Here is a 21,818-nt window from a genome sequence, read left to right as displayed (position 1 = left end):
CTAAGTATGAACTTCTGTTCTCCATCAATTTATTTAATATTCAAAATATACTTCCTTGTATGGGTAGAACAATGTTCAGGAAAATGAATTATCTCAGCATTCTGTTTTTTTATTGATATGTAGAAATACAGAAACACAAGTGTTGCTTAACGATACCAATAATTTGCACCTGAAATTCATTTGCTAAGTCCCTTGGAGCCCTACAGAACAAAATGTTTGTAACAAATACAGCTGTGCTGGCTATACTCTTGCATTAGATAAAAAAATCTTGGTCTCTGGTCCAAGATGCTTATAGTGTGAGTGAAGTCAGAGAGAAGTTTTGAGAAACCTGGCTTCCAGTTTGGGTTTACTTTGCCTCAAATATGCCCTGAGCCTTTCTGATGATATGGTTTTGTTTTTGCTGATTTTTTTAAAGCTGTAATTTCCTGTTCTCTTCACCAGCCATCAAATGCCTACCCAGGCTTAAAGGCCCCACTTAAAAGTCACGTAATCTGTAAAGCTTTCCTTGTCTTCCACCCTCTTTTGTGCTCCTGCAGTCCTTTTGTTTGCTCTTGATTACACTACCAAAATCCACTTACAGTGGTGTCCGTGATTTAAGGGTCAGGACTCTCCTTTATTCACCCAAACTCTCTCCCCAAGCACTTACTGGATGACCCCCCAAAAAAAGTCTGGAAATGCAGAGGAAAAATATATTTAAATAATATTAGTTATATTTATAAATAGTATGTCTAATATATTTTCTTCAATCTCCAGACAACTCTGCAAGCAAAATGCCTCCAAATTTAAAGCCATGAGTACAAATACTGATCTGGAAAAAATATAAAAATAAATGAAAAATGTTCCCTATGTTTCCAAGCTTCTTGGACATCTTTAATATGTTACCTTTTCCAAATTGTTGAATCATATTTGGACTTCTTTAACCTCAGCTCTTCCTTTTTCTCATCTGTAAAATAGAAATGCTACCTGCCCTATCTTTTTCACGAGGTTATCACAAGAGTAAATGAGAAAATGGCTATGCAAAGCATGAAATGTGCTTTGTGCTATGCAGCACAAAAATGTAAAATGTTGTTCTCATTAACTATATGAAGATTTACTTTGTGTCCATATTGTAGCACTTGAGTATGTGGACTTTGGCTAACCTTATCTCAGCTGCATTAAAGATAATTCTCCATGAGCTGCTTAAGAGAGGAAACCAAAAGGTTGATTATAGCTCTGGGCCCTGCCACAGCCATCAAAAGTTACAAAAGGGATGCTGGGACTTCAAGTTTGTTTCCAATTGCACAGGAGGAAAGTCATGGCCTTAGCCACCTGCTTCCTTTCTCCACTATGACTTCCTTTTAGGTCCACTTGGATGGACATTCAGATGAGATCTGCTTAGGCCCACTACCCGAGGACCTTAATAGGGCTAAAGTTCAGGTAGCTGTGTGAAAGGAGGAGCAAGAAGCCAAGACCTGAGCCCCAGGGGACTGAGCCAAGGTCACAAGATTCTTTTTAGCTTATTTAGAAAAACCAGTTTACTTTCCATCATTGATGGCCTAAGCATGAGGCTCTTGTTTCCTGGTAGGATGCACTGAGAGGCACAGAATCACTACTATGACACTTGTGCTTAAATGCACAATCTGAATTTAATCACAAGGAAATAACAGACAAACCTAAATCAAAAAACACTCCACCAAATAACTGGCCTGTACTCCTCAATTCTACAATACACTATTCTAAAAGGTTTTTTTAAAAAACACTGAGGAACTTTAATAAATTAAAGAATACTAAAGAGACATTACAACTAAAGACAATGTGTCATCCTGGATTGGATTCTGGACCAAAAAAAAGAAAGTTATTAGGGCAATCGATAACATTTGAATATGGATTGTAGAGTATATAATAGTATCACAACAGTGCAAATTTTCTGATTTTGATAATTATAATGTGTTTATGAAAGAAAATGTTCTTATTCTTAGGAAATATACACTAAAGTATTAGGAAGTTAAACAGCATGAAGTCTGCAATTTAGCAACTTAATCCAAGATGGTTAAAATATTGTAAAATATGTGTATGTGCATGTGTGTGTGTGTGTGTGTGTGTGTGTGTAAAGAGAGAGAAAAATAGAGGGAGGGAGAGAGACAGAACACAAAAAATAAAGTCAATGGTGCAAAATATATGCAACTGGTCAATTCGTGTATAGATTATACAGAAATTCTTTATTATTCTTTCAACTTTTTGGTAAATTTGGGATGATATCAAAGTGATAAATTTAAAAATTAGTGAGAATTATACCAAAACATAATTTTTTAAAAACTTTGTTCCAAAAATTATATAATTCATTATTTAATGTTTGTTTGCTTAGCTGTCATAAAAACAGTTTATTTAAAAATAAATTGAAACACTGAATATCCCACAGTGAAGAGATGAGGGTATGACAATCTTGCCATCTATATCTTGTTCTAGTCCTTCAGTTGTTGAACTATATTTTAGAATGAAGTCCTAAATAAATAAATAAATAAATAAATAAATAACACAAATAGCCTGCAAAGGCAACCAGGAGAAATAGTTTAACAACACCAGTACTCACCTCAGTGGGCTTATGAATTGAGCACTCAGCCTAAATGAACTGAACATACATGTGAAAAGCAGAGAACTCAAGTGTGCATACCAAGTAAATGCCCATGTTGCTCCCAGTTTTTTGGTGAAGGTACTAATGTAAGTTGCTGGTGTAGCTCACACTTTCCAGGAAAAAATTAAGGACAGAAATGCATAAGGAAAAGATAAAGTAAGAAGTAATGCAGCATAGGATGTTCTGTGTAGACAGTGGAACAATAGAAGTAAGCTATTCCCCATCTTCGAATGTCCACACTAACAAGCTTTGCTGCTCAGAAGAATAACTGACAGCTGACTGTGAAAGCAATTTTCATCCACCTCACAATCTCTGGGTAGTGTTGGCTATAAAGACAGTTGAGCAACTCCTCCTTTGGGGAAACCAAATAGCTCAGCAGGACAATTAGGAGGTCCTGGTCAGGGTCAGTACCAGCAGTTAAAAGAGGCACTAAAGGAATGCAACAGACATTAGGAATGATGGAGCAGGTAATGGTCAGATTAACCAGGAAATTAAAACCCTGATGCAGAGAGAAGGAAATGAAAATGGATGTCAGACAGTAGTGTGCTGTTAAATATTTAACCACTGACTTTATGTGGGAAAAAACAATCTTGATATGTAATCTTTGCTGATTTCCATGGTGTAAATCTTCCCACCACAGCAGCATTCTAGTTAACAACACAATGCTACTGAACACTGAGTTGGGAAGCAATGTACAATCAAGTCTCATGACCTAGTGCAAACTGACTCTAGCATACTGCTGGCAGTGACCTGGGTACCAGTCTTCTGTCTGCTACTACCTAGCTATGTTATCCTACTAAGTGACTTAATGATTCTAGGTTGCAACTTCCTCATCTGTAAAATATTAACCTCACAAGATCACTGAGAGAATCAAATGAAGCTAGTTTATTTCCATCCAAGATCTCCAGTTCTGACTATTTATGGTTCTGTGATAAAGTTGGCCACATTGGTGGCTGTTGCCTTTTCTCATATCATACCAAGTCTTGTGAACAGGCAAAAGACAAGAGAATCCTACAGGAAGCTGCTCTAGAGTGTGGTAATCAGAGCAGAAACCACATTTACATCACCTCAGAGATGACATCCAAGGCAGTGACCACTCCAGATTTTCTATACTGGAGACATTTCAAAGTGGAGATCTATTTGGGAAGTGGAGCTAGAGAATCTAACACTTCTGTTATTTTAATGTTATATTTATTTGAGATGACTTAGAAGTGTACCATGGTGCCTAAGGCCAATGCAATATATATGCTTTTTCTCCTATGTTGTACCAGACTATGCCTGGTAAAGAATACATAGAGAAATTATGGTTTGTTCATATTTTGATGTCCAGCAAATCTAAAGTAACTCAGTGCTAACTTTCTTTGATTGCTATATATTTATGTCATTCCATTGGCTGGTGCCTGGAGGACATAAATTGACTTTAAGGCCCTCTTTGCTATGCCTCTGAACTAGACAAGTGCTCAACCCATCCCCTGAGCCATTATTTAGTGACTATTAACTCAGAATGTGTTTTTGAGACCTCTGTACCTCTTCCTTTTGGTTAAATGTAATCTGGAGTAAATAAATAAGGGATCAGAGGTACAAATAAAAGGGACTGGAAGCTTGGCCCCTGCTGGGATTCCCAGGGTTTCATGCAGATGGACCACATGAAAGGCAATTCTGGCCTTGATGTGCTGTTGAAGTTGATGAAAGAAAACTCATCCAGCTAATCACAGAAGTCCAAAGTGCAAAGGTGTTTAGTAAGGTATAAGAGACATAATACCTTGTGCTTCCGGAGGCTGCCGGGACTGGTGGGCGTAGAGATGGGTGACTGCTTAGACTTTGGGGTAGAGAGCTGGCTGCTGGAGGTTCCATTTGCTAGCCCAAGGCAAGAGAAAAGGAAGGGATAAAAATCAATAGCATACAAAAAAAACCCCAACTTATCCTTCCCCTCTGAAAACACCAAGGACACTGAAACAAGGCACACATATAAACAAATGATAAGATGAGTAGGACAAAGGTAGAAAGAAACATATTCCTCAGAAAGATAAGAAGTGCAATCCTCAAGATAATTAGAACCCTGAGCAGTGCAAGGCAGCAATCTTCCCACCGTTTCCCCTGAGTGCTTCCAATTACAGGATCTGGTTCTTTTCAAACCTTTTTCATATTCATTACCAAGTTTGACCCTAACACCATTTCTGTGAGATAGTCTGGGAACACATTTTTTTTGTTTCAATTTTGTGAGAAAATTTGTGCCTTGCTTTAAATGAGAGGAAATATGGGTGGTTTGGACCAGGGCATATCCGTTTTGGTGACAGATGATGTGGGACATGCAGGACAGCCCCATTGTCAATCTCTCCCTACTCTCTCTTTTCCTGATCAATTTATTGCCCTCTACATACACACAAACACACACACACTCTCTTTCTCTTCCCTGCCTCATCCTAGGCAAAAATATCAGAAGGAAAGAAAGAGAAGGAGGCTAATCAGGGAGAGTAAAAAGTATAGGAAAAACACAGAATGAAAAATAAAGAAAAGCTCACACAGCAAAATGAAGGGAGGAGAGAAATAAAAAATAAGTGAGAGAGATGCCCTGGCTGGTGTGGATCAGTGGTTGAGCACTGGCCTGAGAATTATAGGGTCGCTGGACGGATTCCCAGTTAGAGCACATGCCTGGGTTTCTGGCCAGGTCCCCAGCTGGGGGCACGTGAGAGACAAGCACACACTGATGTTTCCCTCCCTCTCTTTCTCCCTCCCTTCTCCTCTGTCCATAAATAAATAAAATCTTTAAAAAATAAGTGAGAGAAACAAACAAAGAATGGAGGATAGGGGAGACAGGGAGATAGGGTAAGAGATTAGGAGAAGAGAAGAATGAAGAAATTTGAATAAGGACAGAAACAGACAGTCAAAAAAGGTGGCCAAAGTCAAAGTGCACTCCAATTTGTCTCCAGTCAATAAAATGCTAAAAATGAGAGATTTAGTATTAAAAATCTTCATATTCAGTTGTGTTTGCAATTATTTTATGTTCCCTTGCTAATGATGTTTTCAAATATCCAATCAATTAAAAAGAAATGCAATGCATTGAATAGGACAATTAAACAGCTTTCAAAGTTGATTCATGTTCAGATATCTCATGCTAAAATTATATTTTTAATCTAAGCACCTGCATTATTTATCAGAGATATTCTGAAAGGTGCTTTACAGATAAAGGCAAATATGCCAATGGTGTGAGGATAGGGGAAGAGGGAGGGAGAAGGAAAGAAAAAGAAGAAGGGAAGGCAGGAGTGAGGGAGGATAAGGAGAGAGAGAGAGAGAGAGAGAGAGAGAGAGAGAGAAAGAGAGAGAGAATAAAAAATTGAAAAAGTTAAGCAGGATCATGGCCCAAGTGTACTGCCAATAGTCCCACAGGTAAAGCACAAACTGCTGTGTTGTAAATATTTTCTGAGGGTATATTTCTTCTACACCACTTATGGTAATGTTTCCCTAGATTCTGTGACCTGCATACCAATTGTAGAGATGGAATGGACATTGGTGTTTTGTTTGCTGCATTTAACCAACTGCAAGTGAGCTGAAAAATGGGGACTTAGGCATCCACTGTCTGGCTTTGCCTGTGTATTCACTCATCTATTAAGCATTCATTGAGAGACATTTCTCTCTGGTACAGCTTTCTGGAAATCACTCATTCATGTGGCCAATCATTACAGGGCACTTTCTCTAAGCTAGGCCAAGCATTAGACATTGGAGTTTCAGAGATGAGTAAATTACTTCCTGTAGGGAGATAAGCAAGGACACAGTGGGCTAAGTGCTATGAAAAACCCATGTAAGGGTATTACTGGAGCTCAGAAGAAAGGCTTTGAAATCAGGGAACTGGGAAATAAACAAGAGGAGGCAACACCTGAAAAAGGCTTGAAAATGACTGGAATAGACAGATTTATAGAAACAGGAGGTACATCAATTGCTGCTAGGGGCTTGCTAGGAGGAGTGGGAGGAAGGATGGTCTGGGAGAAATAGTGTCTGCTAATAGGTAAAGAGTTTCTTTTAGGGGAATAAAGATGTTTTGGCATTAAATAGTGGTTATTGTTGCACAACTCTGTGGCTAAACTAAAAACCATTAAATTGTACATTTTAAATGAGTAAATTGTTTGCTATGCGACTTGTATCTCAATAAAGTCATAAAAGAGATGAATTGGAACTAGTTAGGCAGAGACAGTTCAAAGGGTATTCTATACTTCAGAATTGCACCAATAGAACCAAAACATGGAGGAGTGAAAGAATATAGTATCTTTACTGAAGTGCAAATAGCTCAAAATGGTTGAACCACACAGTGCCAGCAGTGAGTTATGAGATGAGACTGGGAGGAGGATAAAAGCCAAAGCCTGAGGGCTTTTGTGGGGACTTTTGTGAAGTTTCCATTTGATTTGTGAAAGAAATCTGGAGTGATATCACCAAACATGCATTTTAAAACTATTATTCTACTTACTGTGGTAAGACTGAGATGAAGTGGGTAGGGAAAGAGTAGAAGCAGAGATGAGTTAGAAGACACTGCATTAATCCAGATGAGAGGTGATGATGGCTTAAATTAAAGCACTGGGAAGGGAGATAGAGGACCTGGTGGAAGACTGAGACCTAGAGGTCAGACAGACTTAGAGTACTATGTGCACATACCATATAAACCACTCAAAGAAATACATGACCTGTGCCAAATAGCACAGAAACTGGGAGAACTAAGCTTAGGGCACTAGGCTTTGTGGTGAATATATCAGGCATTTTAGCCATCATTTTCTAAGAGATACACCTAACATGGTCACCAGAATAACAAGTGTTTGATTCCCAAAACAAAAAGTGCCAAAAAGAAAAGGATTTTCTCTATTTTGTTGAATGTTGCATCCCAGTTGCTGGAATAAGGCCTGACACATAGTAGATGCTCAGTAAATACCTACTGAATATTTTTGAAAAGGCTTTTTGGAAAAGGCAAGCATCTGTGAAACCACAGGGGGCCAATGTAATCAATTACTGTTCAGGAAAAGGAAGGAGTTATTGGACTACCTACACTGCCTGAGGGCCTCCCCAGTAGGACCTGCCCCTAGTATTTAAGAGAGAGAGCAATCTTGGTGATCTGTCTGAGAGGACATAATGGAAGTCTTCCCAAAGAGCCCTGACCTCAGCCAGGAAGTCTTACAGATGCAGGCATCCCCAGGTAAGTTATGACATTTTGTTCCACATGATTGCTGTATCCTTTGGTAACAACTATTCTAGTTTCCCAGCATCTGTCAGCAATATTAGAAAGTGAAAATGGTCTTTTCCTCCTACAGTCTTTTTTTAGGTATATTTTATTGATTATGCAATTACAGTTGTCCCATTTTTTTCTGCCCTTCATTCCCCTCCACCCTACATAACCCCTCCCACCAGCATCACCCACCCCCACCTATCGCCTACTTAGTTCATGTCCATGGGTTGTACGTAAAACTTCTTTGGATTCTCCATTTCCTACAGTATTGTTAACCTCCCCTTGTCTATATTGTACCTACCATTTATGCTTCTTATTCCATGTACCTTTTCTCTCACTTTCCCCTCTCCCCCACCCTGCTGATAACCCTCCAGGTGATCTCCATTTTTGAGATTCTGTTCCTATTCTATTTGTTTGCATAGATTTTCTTTTGTTTTTAGGTTCAGTTGTTCATAGCTGTGAGTTTGTTGTCATTGTACTATTCATAGTTTTTGACCATCTTCTATTTCTTAGATAAGTCCCTTGAACATTTCATGTAATAAAGGCTTGGTGATGATGAACTCCTTTAACTTGACCTTATCTGGGAAGCACTTTATCTGCCCTTCCATTCTAAATGATAGCTTTTCTGGATAGAGTCTAACTTGGACATAGGTCCTTGCCTTTCATGGCTTCAAATACTTCTTTCCAGCCTCTTCTTGCCTGTAAGGTTTCTTTTGAAAAATCAGCTGATAGTCTAATGGGAACTCCTTTGTAGGTAACTGTCTCCTTTTCTCTTGCTCCTTTTAATATTCTCTCTTTATCTTTAATGTTAGGTAATGCAATTATGATGTGTCTTGGTGTGTTCCTCTTTGGTTGGATCCAACCGCTTTGGGACTCTCTGAGATTCCTGGACTTCCTGGAAGCCTATTTCATTTGCCAGATTAGGAAAGTTCTCCTTCATTAGGTTTTCAAATAAGTTTTCAATTTCTTGCTCTTGTTCTCCTTCTGGCACTCCTGTGATTTGGATGTTGGAACATTTAAAGTTGTCCCATAGGTTCCTAAGCCTCTCCTCATTTTTTTTTTAATTCTTGTTTCTTCATTCTGCTCTGGTTGAATGTTTATTTCTTCCTTGTTCTCTAAATCACTGATTCAAGTCCTGGCTTCCTTCCTATCACTGTTGGTTCCCTGTATATTTTTCTTTATTTCCCTTTGTATAGCCTTCACTTTTTTCTCTATTTTGTGACCATACTCAGTCATTTCTGTGAGCACCTGGATTACCAGTGTTTTGAACTCTGCATCTGATAGGTTGGCTCTCTCTTCATTGCTTAGTTTCCTTTTTGGAGTTTTGATCTGTTCTTTCATTTGGGCCATATTTCTTTGTCTCAGTGTAGTGTTTCATTGTAAGAGACAGAGGCTTAGGTATTCACCAGGGCATGGCAACCCACTTTGCTGCATTGTGGCACTGTATGTGAGGGAGTGGTCAGAGAAGGAACAATGCCACTTCCTCGGCTATTGCCCCACTTTCAATTACTTCCCCTGCTATCCACAAGCAAATTGGGCTTTTCTGGTGCTGATTCCCGGGTGGGTGGTTTTGTGTATGGGTTCTAGGACCCGTGAGTCTCTCCAATGAACTCTCCTGTGAGGCTGGGAGTTTCTTCCACTGCCTCAATGCTCACAGATTTTTACAGCCAGAGGTTTTGAGGCTTCCTTCGTCCCAGTATGCCACTTTACCACACGTCCTCTCCTCCTGGCTGCCTGCCTCTGCCCCTCCTATCAGTCTGGATGAATGTTTCTTCTTTAACTCCTTCATTGTCAGACTCGATTTTCTGGCATTTCTGGTTGCTTTTTGTTTTTAAATTTGTTGTTGTGCTTTTGGTTGCACAAGGAGACCAAGTGTATCTACCTATGCCTCCATCTTGGCCAGAAGTCATTTTCCCCTATACTCTTGTCTAGGTGAGGATGAGCCCACTGATCAGCCAAAATGTGGAAAATCATTAACCACAGCGTATCTGCATGTGAGCTAGGTTCCAACTATCGGCCATAGATATGCACACAAAGGTTCTTTTGCACTTCTGGTTCTTTTCTCAATATCCTCTGAAACTCTCTGGCCCCAAAGCTTTAGGGTTAAAACTTAAATACATATTCCATCATTACTTCTCTATGTATTCTCTGTGTATATGTTCATATATGTTTCCCTGCCACTCCCCTAGCTAATCAATGTTAAACTATCTGTAGAGGACTTTATTTTGTCCTCAACACTCAAGAAGCATTTTGGAAATCAGTTTTTAATCATTTAACTGTCACTCACTACATTGCTGAGAAATGTACATATTTTCTCAGATTTCCTGATGGAATGAAACCCAAATATGGACATGAGAGAAATGAGAAAGTGTAAACTTTTACCAGCTGAACTTTTGCCTACACTTACAAATTAGAGAAATACATTAATATATGCATTTTTTCTATGGATTCTGTGTGAAAAACCTGGGTGCCATTTGATATGGATTCTGAAACCAATTCATTTAAATATCAAGTAAAAGAAGTAGCAGGGAAAAATGCAAATGTGGTCTGATGAACTGTCCATGGTCTTGGACTGGCAAATCCACATGGAAATCTGTCACAGTTCATTTTGATAGTGGCTGGAAATAACATGACTGTGTGATATCTCTCATTTGTCTTTATTATTCTTTACTAAAAGTCTTTTGCACTTGTCTCTGAGCTTCCATTTTTCAGCTGCAATTTGGAAAAGCATTGGGGGAGTCTTTGCTCTCTTTTAATTGTCTTGCTCTCATTTTCCTCCTCAGAACCACAGCATCATTTCATTGTTGTCATCCTTCACTTACTCATAGTCCAAATTCTTTCACACCTTTCTTCTCATTGTACAGTTAACTTTTTCCCTCTACAACAAGGTATATCAGGAACTTTTCAATCTCCTAAGCCAATTTATCAATCATATCAATAAATACCAGGATAATAATGAATGCTTATTAAGTGTCTATTTCTTTCTTTGTTTCTTCTTCTCCCTATTTGTCATTCTCTCTTTCTCTTTCTCAGACACAGAAACACAGCCACATTTATTCACATTCTTATTTTAGAAATAATTCAACCAAGTTTTAAAATAAGTTTTTAATTCTCTTTTATTGTTGTTCAAGTACAGTTGTCTCCATTTTCCTACACCACTTTCCCCCACCCCACCCACCCCTACCACCCACACTCCTTCGTTCTCCCCCTTTGGCTTTGTCCATGGGTCCTTTATACATGTTCCTGAAAACCCTTCCTCTCCTTTCCCCCATTATCACTCTCCCCACTCCCCTCTGGTTACTATCAGTTTGTTCTTTATTTCAATGTCTCTGATTATATTTTGCTTGCTTGTTTGTTTTGTTGATTAGATTTCACTTATAGGTGAGATCATATGGTGTTTGTCTCTCACTGCTTGGCTTATTTCACTTAGCATAATGCTCTCTATATCCATCCATGCTGTCACAAAGGGTAGCAGTTCCTTCTTTCTTTCTGCTGTGTAGTATTCATTCCACTGTGTAAATGTACCATAGTTGTTTGATCCACTCATTTACTGATGGGCACTTAGGTTGTTTCCAGCACTTAGCTATTGTAACAAGGAGGACACACAGAGGGCCTAGAGACATATAAATAATGTTTTTATCTTTCAATTACAGTTGGCACACATTATTATATTGGGTTCAGGTATACAACATAGTAATTAGACATTTATATAACTTGTGAAGTGATTGCCCTGATAAATCTAGCACCTACCTGACACCATATATAGGTTATTACAATATTATTGACTATATTCCTTATGCTGTATTTTATATCACCATGACTATTCTGTAACTACCAATATGTGCTTCTTAATCCCTTCACCATTTTCACCCATCTCCCCAGCCCCCTCCCATCTGGCAACCATCAAAATATTCTCTGTGCCTATGAGTCTGTTTCTCTTCTACTTATTCATTTATTTTGTTTTATTGATTCCACATATAAGTGAAATCATCTGGCATTTTTCTTTCTCTGACTTATTTCACTTAGCATAATACCATCTAGGTCCATCTATGCTGTTGCAGATGGCAATATTTCATTATTTTTATAACCATTTCATATTCCATTGTATCTATGCTCCACTTCATCTTTATCCATTCATTTATTGATGGATACTTTGGTTTCTTCATGCCATGGTATTGTAAATAATGCTGCAATGAATATATGGCTGCATATGTCTTTTCAATTTAGTGTTTTGGGTTTCTTCAGATAAATATTCAGAAATGAAATTGCTGGGTCCTTCTTTGTCTCTTGTTATAACCTCCATTTTAAAGTTGATTTTGTCTGTTATAAGTATTGCTACTCCAGCCTTTTTTGTTTGTTTATTTCCATTTTCATGAAATATCATTTTTCATCCTTTTACTTTCAGTCTGTGTGTGTCTTTCTATCTGAAGAGAGTCTCTTGTAGACAGCATATGTAAGGGTTTTGTTTTCTTACACATTCAGCCTCCATGTCTTTTAATTGGGGCATTTAATCCATTTGCACTTAATGTAATTGTTGATAAATATGTATTTGTTGTCATTTTAATTTTTATTTTGATCTTTCTTCTTAAGAAAGAGCCTTTAACATTTCTTCTAACACCGGTTTGGTGATCATGAGCTCCTTCATTTTTTTCTTGTCTGGAAAGTTCTTTATCTGACCTTTGATTCTAAGTGATAGTTTTGATGGATAATCTTGGCTGCAGATCCTTACTTTTCATCACTTTGAATATTTCTTGCTAACCCCTCTGGCCAGAAAAGTTTCTGTTGAAAAAAATCAGCTGACAGTCTATGGGAGCTCTGTTATAGGTCACTCACTAACTGCGCTTCTCTTGATGTTCTTAAGGGTCTCTCTTTATTTTAAAACTTTGGCATTTTATGATGTGTCTTGATGTGGATCTCTTTGGGTTCATTTGTGCTTCCTGGACTTCTATGTCTATTTCCTTCATCAGGTTAGAGAAGTTTTCTATCATTTTTTTCAAACAGGTTTTCAATTTCATGCTCTCTCTCTTCTCCTTCTGACATCCACATTATGCGAATGTTGGTACACTTGTAGTTTTCATGGGGACGCCTTAAACTATCCTTGTTTTTTGGATTCTTTTTTCTTTTTGCTGTTCTGATTGGGTATTTTCTGCTTCTTTGCTTTCCAAATTGTTGGCTTGATCTTCTGCTTCATCTAGTCTACTGTTGATTCCCTGTAATGTATTCTTCATTTCAGTTAGTATAGTATTCATTTCTGACTGGTTCTTTCTCTATGTTTCCTGTCTCTTGGTTGAAGTTCTCACTGAGATCATCAAACATCGTTATAAGCAGTATTTTGAATTCTGCTTCTGGTAGATTGCTTGTCTGTATTTTCTTTTACTATCTCTCTGGAGTTCTGTTCTTTCATTTAGAACATTTATTTGTCTCCTCATTTTGGCTGCCTTCCTATGCTTGTTTCCATGTATCAGGTAGAGCTGCTACATTTCCTGATCTTCATAGGTGTTCTATAAGGCCCAGTGGCACAAACTTCCTGGTCCCCTGATCTGAGAGTTCCTGGAGGGAACTGGGATCCACTAGAGACCAAAGTGATTTAATTCTCATTCACTTAGCTCTGGCTTTCCCTCCCATTTTATTTTTATTTTATTTTATTTAAAAATATATTTTATTGATTATGCTATTACAGTTGTCCCATTTTTTCCTTTCATTCCCCTATGCCTTGCACAACCCCTCCCACCAGCATGCCCCCACACTTAGTTCACACCCATGGGTTGCACATAAAAGTTCTTTGGCTTCTCCATTTCCTATATTATTCTTAACCTCCTCCTATTTTGTACCTACTATTTATGCTTCTTATTTCCTGTACCCTTTTCCCCGTTCTCCCCACCATACCTCCCTGCTGATAACTCTCCATGTGATCTAATTTCTGTGATTCTGTTCCTGTTCTAGTTGTTTCCTTACTTTACTTTTTTATTTGTTTTTTTTTCTTCAATTGTTGATAGTTGTGAGCTTGTTGTCATTGTTTTATTCATGTTTTTGATTATCTTCCTTTTCTTAGATAAGTCCCTTTAACATTTCATATAAAAAAAAGGCTTGGTAATGATGAACTCCTTTAACTTGACCTTATCTGGGAAGTACTTTATCTGCCCTTCCATTCTAAGTGATAACTTTGCTGGATAGAGAAATTTTGGATGTAGGTCCTTGCCTTTCATGACTACAAATACTTCTTTCCAGCCTCTTCTTGCCTGTAAATTTTCTTTTGAGAAATCAGCTGATAGTCTTATGGGAACTCCTTTGTAAGTAAGTGCCTCTTTTTCTCTTGCTGCTTTTAAGATTCTGTCCTTGTTTTTAATATTGGCTAATGTAATTATGATGTGCCTTGGTGTGTGCTTCATTGGGTCCAAATTTTGGGGGACTCTCTGAGCTTCCTGGACTTCCTGGAAGTCTATTTCCTTTGCCAGATTGGGGAAGTTCTTCATTATGTTTTCAATTTCTTGCTCTTCTCCTCCTGGCACCCCTATGATTCAGATGTTGGAATGTTTAAAATTATCCCAGAATTTCCTAAACCTCTCCTCTTTTTTTTTTTTTTTTTTTGAACTCTCATTTCTTAATTCTGTTCTGGCTGAATATTCATTTCCTAATTCTGGTCCAAACTGCTGATGTGAGTCCCAGTTTACTTCCTGTCACTATTGGTTCCCTGTACATTTTCCTTTGTTTCACTTTTCATAGCCTTCACTTTTTCCTCTATTTTGCGACTATACTTAACCAATTCCGTGAGCATCTGATTATCAATATTTTGAACTCTGCATCTGATAGGTTGGCAATCTCTTCATTGCTTAGTTTTCTTTTTTTCTGGAGCTTTGGTCTGTTCTTTCATTTGGGTCATTTTTTTTTTGTCTTGGAGCGACTGTTATGCATAGTAAGGGATGGAGTCTTTGGTATTTGCCAGGGTGGGGCAACACATGTCACTGCATTGTCATGCTGTATGTGGGGTAGGGGTCTGAGAGGGAATGATTCCACTTGCTCAGTTATCACTGGCTTTCAGTCACTTCCCCCACTACCCACAAGAAAATTGGGTCCTTCTGGTGCTGATTCCTGGGGGTGGGTGGGGATTGTGTACATTCTAGGACCCTGTGGGTCTCTCCAATGAAGTCTCCTGTGAGGCTGGGAGTTTCTCCTGCTGCCACAATCCCCACAGGTTTTTTCAGTCAGAGGTTTTGAAGCTTTATTTCCCTGCACTGGAGCCCTGGGTTGTTCAGTCTGTGTTGCTCCCATGTCGTTCCTCCCAGTTTATCCATACACAAATGTGGGACTGCCAGGTCCACCAGCCGCTGCCTCATCTGGTCTGCCAGGTGACACCCACCCTGGTCTTCCAGCCACCTCCTTGCCATGAGTCCTTTCCACCCTGGCTGCCCATCTCCACTCTTCCTACAGGTCTGAATGAATGTTTCTTCTTTAACTCCTTGGTGGTTGGACTTCCATACAGTTCGATTTTCTGTCAGTTTTGATTGTTTTTTGTTTTTAAATTTGTTGTTGTCCTTCTTTTGGTTGTGTGAGGAAAGTGTATCTACCTACAGCTCCATCTTAGCTGGAAGTCTCCCTCCATTTTAATCTTAACACTTGAGCTCAACACAAAATCAAGCATATTGATTTTTGTTTGATGCCTATTTTGAAATATTGCTCACTAAAAACAAGCCCAGTGTATCAAGAAGAAGCAATAATAATAATTTCAGAGCTGTCTTAATCATTGCAGTGTTTTAAAATATTTTATTTATTTATTTTTTGGGGAGGGGAATGGAGAGAGAAAGGAGAGAAGCATCAATGTGTGGTTGCCTCTCATGCACCCCCTACTGGGGATCTGGTCCAAAACCCAGGCATGTGCTCTGACTGGGAATCAAATCGGTGACCCCCTGGTTCGTAGGCCTGCACTCAATCCACTAAGCCACACCAGCCAGGGCTTCATCATTGCAGTTTTATTTCAAAAGTTGTTTTCAAAGCATTTACCATATATAAATTCACATGATTCTCCTGATAACTCTAAGAACTGGTGGCCAAGAATCACTGGTTTCCACTTAATCATAAGGATATAGAGGCTGAGAGAGAGTAGGACTTGCTTACATGGTATAAACCATTTCTGCTCGATAGGTAGAGTTTTGGGGATTTGCTCACAGATTCATTTCAAAATTCCCTTAAGGTTAGAACATCACATAACTCACGCCATGACCTTTTAGTAATTGATTCTCTGTCTTGTCTTCTCTAATCCCTTAATGCCTTACGGAGGGAGGTCTCAACACATAGTTCATCTACTTCTTCATTTTTTTGTCTTATTGAGATGCTCTAAGTGTTCTTTCATTCTAGTCTAAAGATACCCTGTATTCTCCCTACATATGCTGGGGGCTTTTTTCTGGAAGACCAACCAACTAGAAACAAGGTGGTTTCAACTTACTTAGGCCAGGAGACAGAACCTGTGGTTTTCACACATTCTTTCCAGAGAGCTGTTGGGTGGGCTGTTTGGATTAGTTTGGCTAATTGTTTCTGCTTACTGGGAAAACTCCGAAGACCCATAAATTAGGGAAGCAAGAATTGACGGCTTAGGAACAGTTCTTCACTGATTTGATCATAGGACTGGTTCTCAGGCCAAATTCAATTGTAGGCTGTGAGATACCATAACTTGAATGTTAAATATATTTCCTACAGAGCTTTGGACAGCATGAAGTTCTGTAAATAAAAGAGAAAATTCAGAGTGTTCCCAGTTGCAAAACTAATATATGTACCCATTCCAGAAATATTTTAAAGATTATTTATTTATTTATGTATTTATGTATTTATTTATTTTTAGAAAGAGGAAAAGAGAGGGATAAAGAGAGGGAGAGAAGCATCAATGTGTGGTTACTTCTCGTGTTTCCCCAACTGGGGACCTGTTCTGCAACCCAAGCATGTGCCCTGACTAGGACTCAAACCAATGACCCTTTGGTTTGCAGGCTGGCACTCAATCTACTGATCCACACCAGCAAGGGCTCCAGCAATATTTTGACATAGATCATTTTCCCTCAAGAAGAGAGCATATGTAAGAAGGCTGCTAGAAGTTCCAGGATAGGTTTTTCACAAAAATTTTCTGATGGGGAGTAGAAAACAGTTTTTTTCTCAAAGTAAATGCTAACATTTTCCATTGAAGGTGGTTCTGCTGAGAATATGTTTCTGGAGAAGCAAGTTTGCTAACAACCAGTTTTATGGGGCAGAAACCAGAACAGACTACACTGCTCTTAATTTTTGGAAAGAACAAATGATTTGAAATCAGTCTAGGTTTTAAATCCTGGATTAACTATTTTTCTAGATGTGTATACTGGAGTGTAACCTAACCTCTGAGAGTCTGCTTCCATATCTGTAACATTTGAATAAAAATAATGTACGGTGTACATCTCAATTATTTGAGGATTACAAAACAGACTATACATATAATGCTTAGCCAAGTGACTTAGTACAAAGAAAGGGCTCAATGACATCTTCAATTGATGTTATTGTGGCCACTACCAAAAATTGAACGAACTGAGTAATTATGCAATATATATACACTGAGTTAGAAAGCCCCCTTTCATAAGAGATGGTATATCAATCGTTACTGGCTCAAGACTAATTCTTTGGCTAGCAGGTCAGGCATTAGAGGACTGACATTTTCTTCAATGAAGATTATTACCTCTGATTTTTGCATTTTATTTCTGTGTGTCCTCAAACCCAGCCCTTGGACCTCTCTTCTCTCTTTTTACTCTCTCCGTATTACCATGGTGAGAAAGGATGTCAGTGAATGCAATGTGGAACCATTGAAGGTTTTGCAGCAGGAAGTAACACAATGGAAATGGTGCTTTAGGACAAATAATGTGGTACCACCACAACAGATGCATAAGGGACAGAGATTTGAAGCAGAAATACTACTTAGGAGTCTGTACAGTAATCCAGGCATCAGGTGATTAGGGACAGGAAGGGACTTCTCTGTGAGTGATATGGAGATGTTTCAATGATTCAACAATGGTGGCAGCAGCATATGGAAAACATGAAGAATTAAAGAGTGGAAAGAGTTAAAATAACACCAAAGTGTTGGGTCTAAGGCATAGAATAATATTGATTCTATTGTGAGAGGAAAAGTGCTTAATTTTAAGACACTTTGGCACATATAAGCAGGGTTGTTGCTTAGGCATTAATGAAATAGATATTCAGAATGAAGATTGGGGTTAGATATGTAGATTTAACAGCTGACTCCCTGTACCCTGATATGTTATATTTATCACTAACTCTGCTCTATGTTCTGATTCCTCCCCACCAGAAATATTCATTTTCTTACAAATTGAAATATAATTTCCCAGAGTTTCAGTCAAATGGTGGAGTATGTAAACACTATACTCATCTCCTCACACAACCACATCAAAATTACAGCTAAGCTACATAATAACCATCATTCAAAATCACCTGAAGTCTAGATTAACCAAAGTCCTATACCTAAACATATGCAGAAGAAGCCACAGGAAGCCTGGTAGAAGATGGTAGAAGAGACAGAGACACTGTACAGGCTGGACCCACACTCATGTGTGGCAGTTTAAAATCAGGAAAGAGAGCTCTGTTTCAGAGTTCCCTGCATGAGAAGTGAGGGCTCTCAGCACCACACAGAGTTCCAATGCTGGAAAGAGAAGTCCCCATTACTTATGGCAATGAAAACCAGCAGGGACTGTGGCTGCATGAGATGGAGGGCTTCTGGAGTCCCAGATGATCCTCTTAAAGGGCACAGATTTACTTTGCTCTGAGCTCCAGTGCTGGAGCTGCAGCTGAAAATGCACCAGGGATATATGGGAAGAAACAAAATTGTTTGGTTTCAAGCAAGGACTTGAGGGCAGCTTTCTTCCACACATAAGTACTAGCAGAGCCCATTGTTCCTTTGCTGAGCCCCTGACCCCCTGAAAACACAAACAGGCTGAATATCTGAGTCTGCACCAACAGGGATAATTGTCCACCCAACCCTGATAATTCCCTGAGACCTCACCCCACCCAGTTTTCAGAAACATCCAAACTGCTTCCAGTGTTTTTTTTTTTTCCATACAAATGGTCTATCTTAGCTCATGCTGCAGACTTTCCTAAAATCTCTCAAAGGTTTACAAATCCCAGACAAGTATACATGGTCTCAGCATGTCCCATACCTCTAATAAGCAGCCTGAAGCCTGGCACTAAAGGCAGCTGGCCTCAGTGTGCAAGTTAGCTCTCCCATGCACCTCCAAACCCAGCACAAGTGGCCATCACCTGCAGATCAATTTGTAGCTCATACAAAGAGACACCAGTCAGGGCACAGGCAGTGGCTGACTTCGGCTTGCATCTCCTAAGAGGCCTCAGAAATGATGTATCTGGTGCCCAGCTTCAGACAACACCAGAGCATCACCCAACCAACTTCACCAATGACATAGTCAAAGGGAAGACTGGGCAGACATCAGAGCTCTGCTAAAGTGAATCCTGCTCCATAGAGTAAGCCCCTGCACATCAGCTCCTCATTGTAGTCATGGCCACTCCTTACATCCAATCTGCCTGAGGGTCATTCTTCCCATTGATGTGACAACAGCAATCAAGCTTCAACTATAACAAGAGGGCACACACAACCCACACAAAAGGCACACCTGATGCATCCAGCTTAGGTGACCAAGGAGACTGTACCAGTTGGTCCTACAGGATACTTACTATATAAGACCATTCTATCAAGACCAGGAGATATAACAGCTCTACCTAATGCATAGAAACAAATACAGGGAGGTATCCAAAATGAGTAGACAAAGAAACATGTCCCCAGAAAAGGACAAAACAAAACTCCAAAAAAAAAAAGAACCAAATAAAATGGATATGAAAAATCTACCAGATGAAGGGTTCAAAAGACTGGTTATAAGGGAGCTCAGTGATCTCAGTGAACTTTAACAAAGAGATAGGAAATGTAAAAATTGAGATAGAAAACATAAAAAGGAACCAGTCAGAAATGAAGAATGCACTAGCTAAAAGAAGAATAAATTAGAGGGAATCAACAATAGATTAAATGAAGCAGAGGATAAAACCAGCTATTTGGAAAATAAGGTTGCAGAAAACACCCAGTTGGAACAGCAAAAAGAAAAAGAACCCCCCCCACCGCAAAATGAAAGTAGTTTAAGGGACCCCTGGGACAACATGAAGCATACCAACATCCACATTACAGGGGTAGGTATCAGACAGAAAAGAGAGAGAACAAAGAATTAAAAATCTAATTGAAAAAATAATGATAGAAACTTTCTTAACATGGTGAAGGATATAGATTATAAGTCTAGGAACCACAGAGAGTCTAAAAGAAGATGAACCCAAAGAGGCCCACATCAAGACACATCATAATTAAAATGTCAAAGGCTTAAGACCAAGAGAGAATCTTAAGAGCATCAAGAGAAAAGCAGTTAGTGAACTACAAGGGAGTTCAGTTCCCATAACACTGTCAGCTGATTCCTCAAAAGAAACTTTTCAGGCTAGGAGGGATTGGCAAAAAATATTCAAAGTGATGAAAACCAAGGACCTAAAACCAAAATTACTCTACCCAGCAAACCTATCACTTAGACTCAAATGATAGATAAAGAGTTTCTCACACAAGAAAAAGTTCAAGCAGTTTATCATCAGCAAACCAGTATTAAGAAGTTAAAGGAACTTCTTTAAGGAGAGCAAAAAATCAAAATATGAATAATAAAATGGCAATAACTACATATCTATTAACAATTACTTTAAATGTAAATTGGTTAAGTGCTCCAATCAAAATGTAAGGTGGCTAAATGGATAAGAAAATGTGAGCCTTATATACCCTGTCTACAAGAGACTAACTTCAGATGAAAAGACACACACAGAAACTAGAGTAAAGGCATGGGAAAAGATTTTTTTGCAAAAATAGGAATGAATAAAAACCCTGGGATAACAGTACTTATACCAGACAAAATAGACAAAACAAAGGCCATAACAAGAGACAAAGATGGGCCCAGCAATTCTACTTCTGGGAATTTATCCAAAGAAACTATAAACATTAATTTGAATAAGACATACAACCATAAGTTCACTGCAGCATTATTTACAATAGCCAAGATATGGAAGCAACCTAAGTATCCATCAATATGTGAATGGATAAAGAAGAAATGTGCATATATAAGTGGAATATGACTCAGCCATAATAAAGAATGGAATTTTGCCATCTTCAATATGTATGAATGAAGAGAATATTGTGCCAAGTGAAATAAGTCAGATAAAGGCAAATGCCATATGATTTCACTTACACGTGGAATCTAAAAAAAACGAACAAAAAAAACAGAAACAAACTCATAGAAACAAAGAACATTTTCATGGTTGCCAGATGGAAGGGAGTTGGGGGGATGGGTATAAAAGGGAGAAGGTGTAAGAAATACAAATTGGTAACTATGAAATAGCCATGAGAATGTTAAGCAGAGCATAAGGAATATAGTCAATAATATTTTAATAAATATGTATGGTGTCAGTTGACTATTCAGCCTGATTTGTCAGACTGATCACTTCATAGGTTATGTAAGTGTTTGGTCATAGTGTTGCACTCCTGAAATATAATATTGTATGTCAACTGTATTTGAAGAAATATTTAATAAAAATACAACTTTTGTTCAAGTCCCAGTTCTTCTAGGAAGCCTCCCTTTAGCACCCAAGCCTCTAATGAGCTCTCTTTCCCATTAACTCAAATAGTTCCTGTATTTCTTGTTTACTTGGCATTTATTTTTAAATTTTTTCTTTAAATTTTTTAAATTTATCAATTTTATTTTTAAAAGTTTTTATTATTGACACCATTACAAAGGTTCCCCATTCACCCCCCCATTTGTTGATTTAATTTTTATTTTTTTTTATTGTGCAATCACAGTTACTTGGTATTTAAACAAACTATTACCTATGAACTCATATTTAGCACCACAGTGCAATAGATAAATTGTGGACTGTGGAGCCAAATTTCCTGAGTTT

The 21,818-nt window shown here is 38.5% G+C and overlaps 1 protein-coding gene across 1 annotated transcript in view; it reads right to left on the bottom strand.

Moving 5' to 3' along the window:
- Positions 1-742: 742 nt before the first annotated feature.
- DCX (doublecortin) overlaps positions 743-21,818 on the bottom strand; it is a 154,086-nt gene continuing 133,010 nt past the window's right edge. Inside the window, exons 6-7 of the mRNA XM_045817453.1 lie at positions 4,374-4,468; positions 743-808 (exon numbers count right to left, since the gene is read on the bottom strand). Of these exons, the coding sequence (XP_045673409.1) occupies positions 743-808; positions 4,374-4,468 (161 nt within the window). The remainder of the gene's footprint in view (positions 809-4,373; positions 4,469-21,818) is intronic.

Source organism: Phyllostomus hastatus, unplaced genomic scaffold, assembly GCF_019186645.2.
Source record: "Phyllostomus hastatus isolate PE091 unplaced genomic scaffold, TTU_PhHast_1.1 phas_scaffold_28, whole genome shotgun sequence".
In the NCBI taxonomy this organism is placed as follows: domain Eukaryota; kingdom Metazoa; phylum Chordata; class Mammalia; order Chiroptera; family Phyllostomidae; genus Phyllostomus; species Phyllostomus hastatus.
This window is presented reverse-complemented; position numbering and strand designations above follow the sequence as displayed.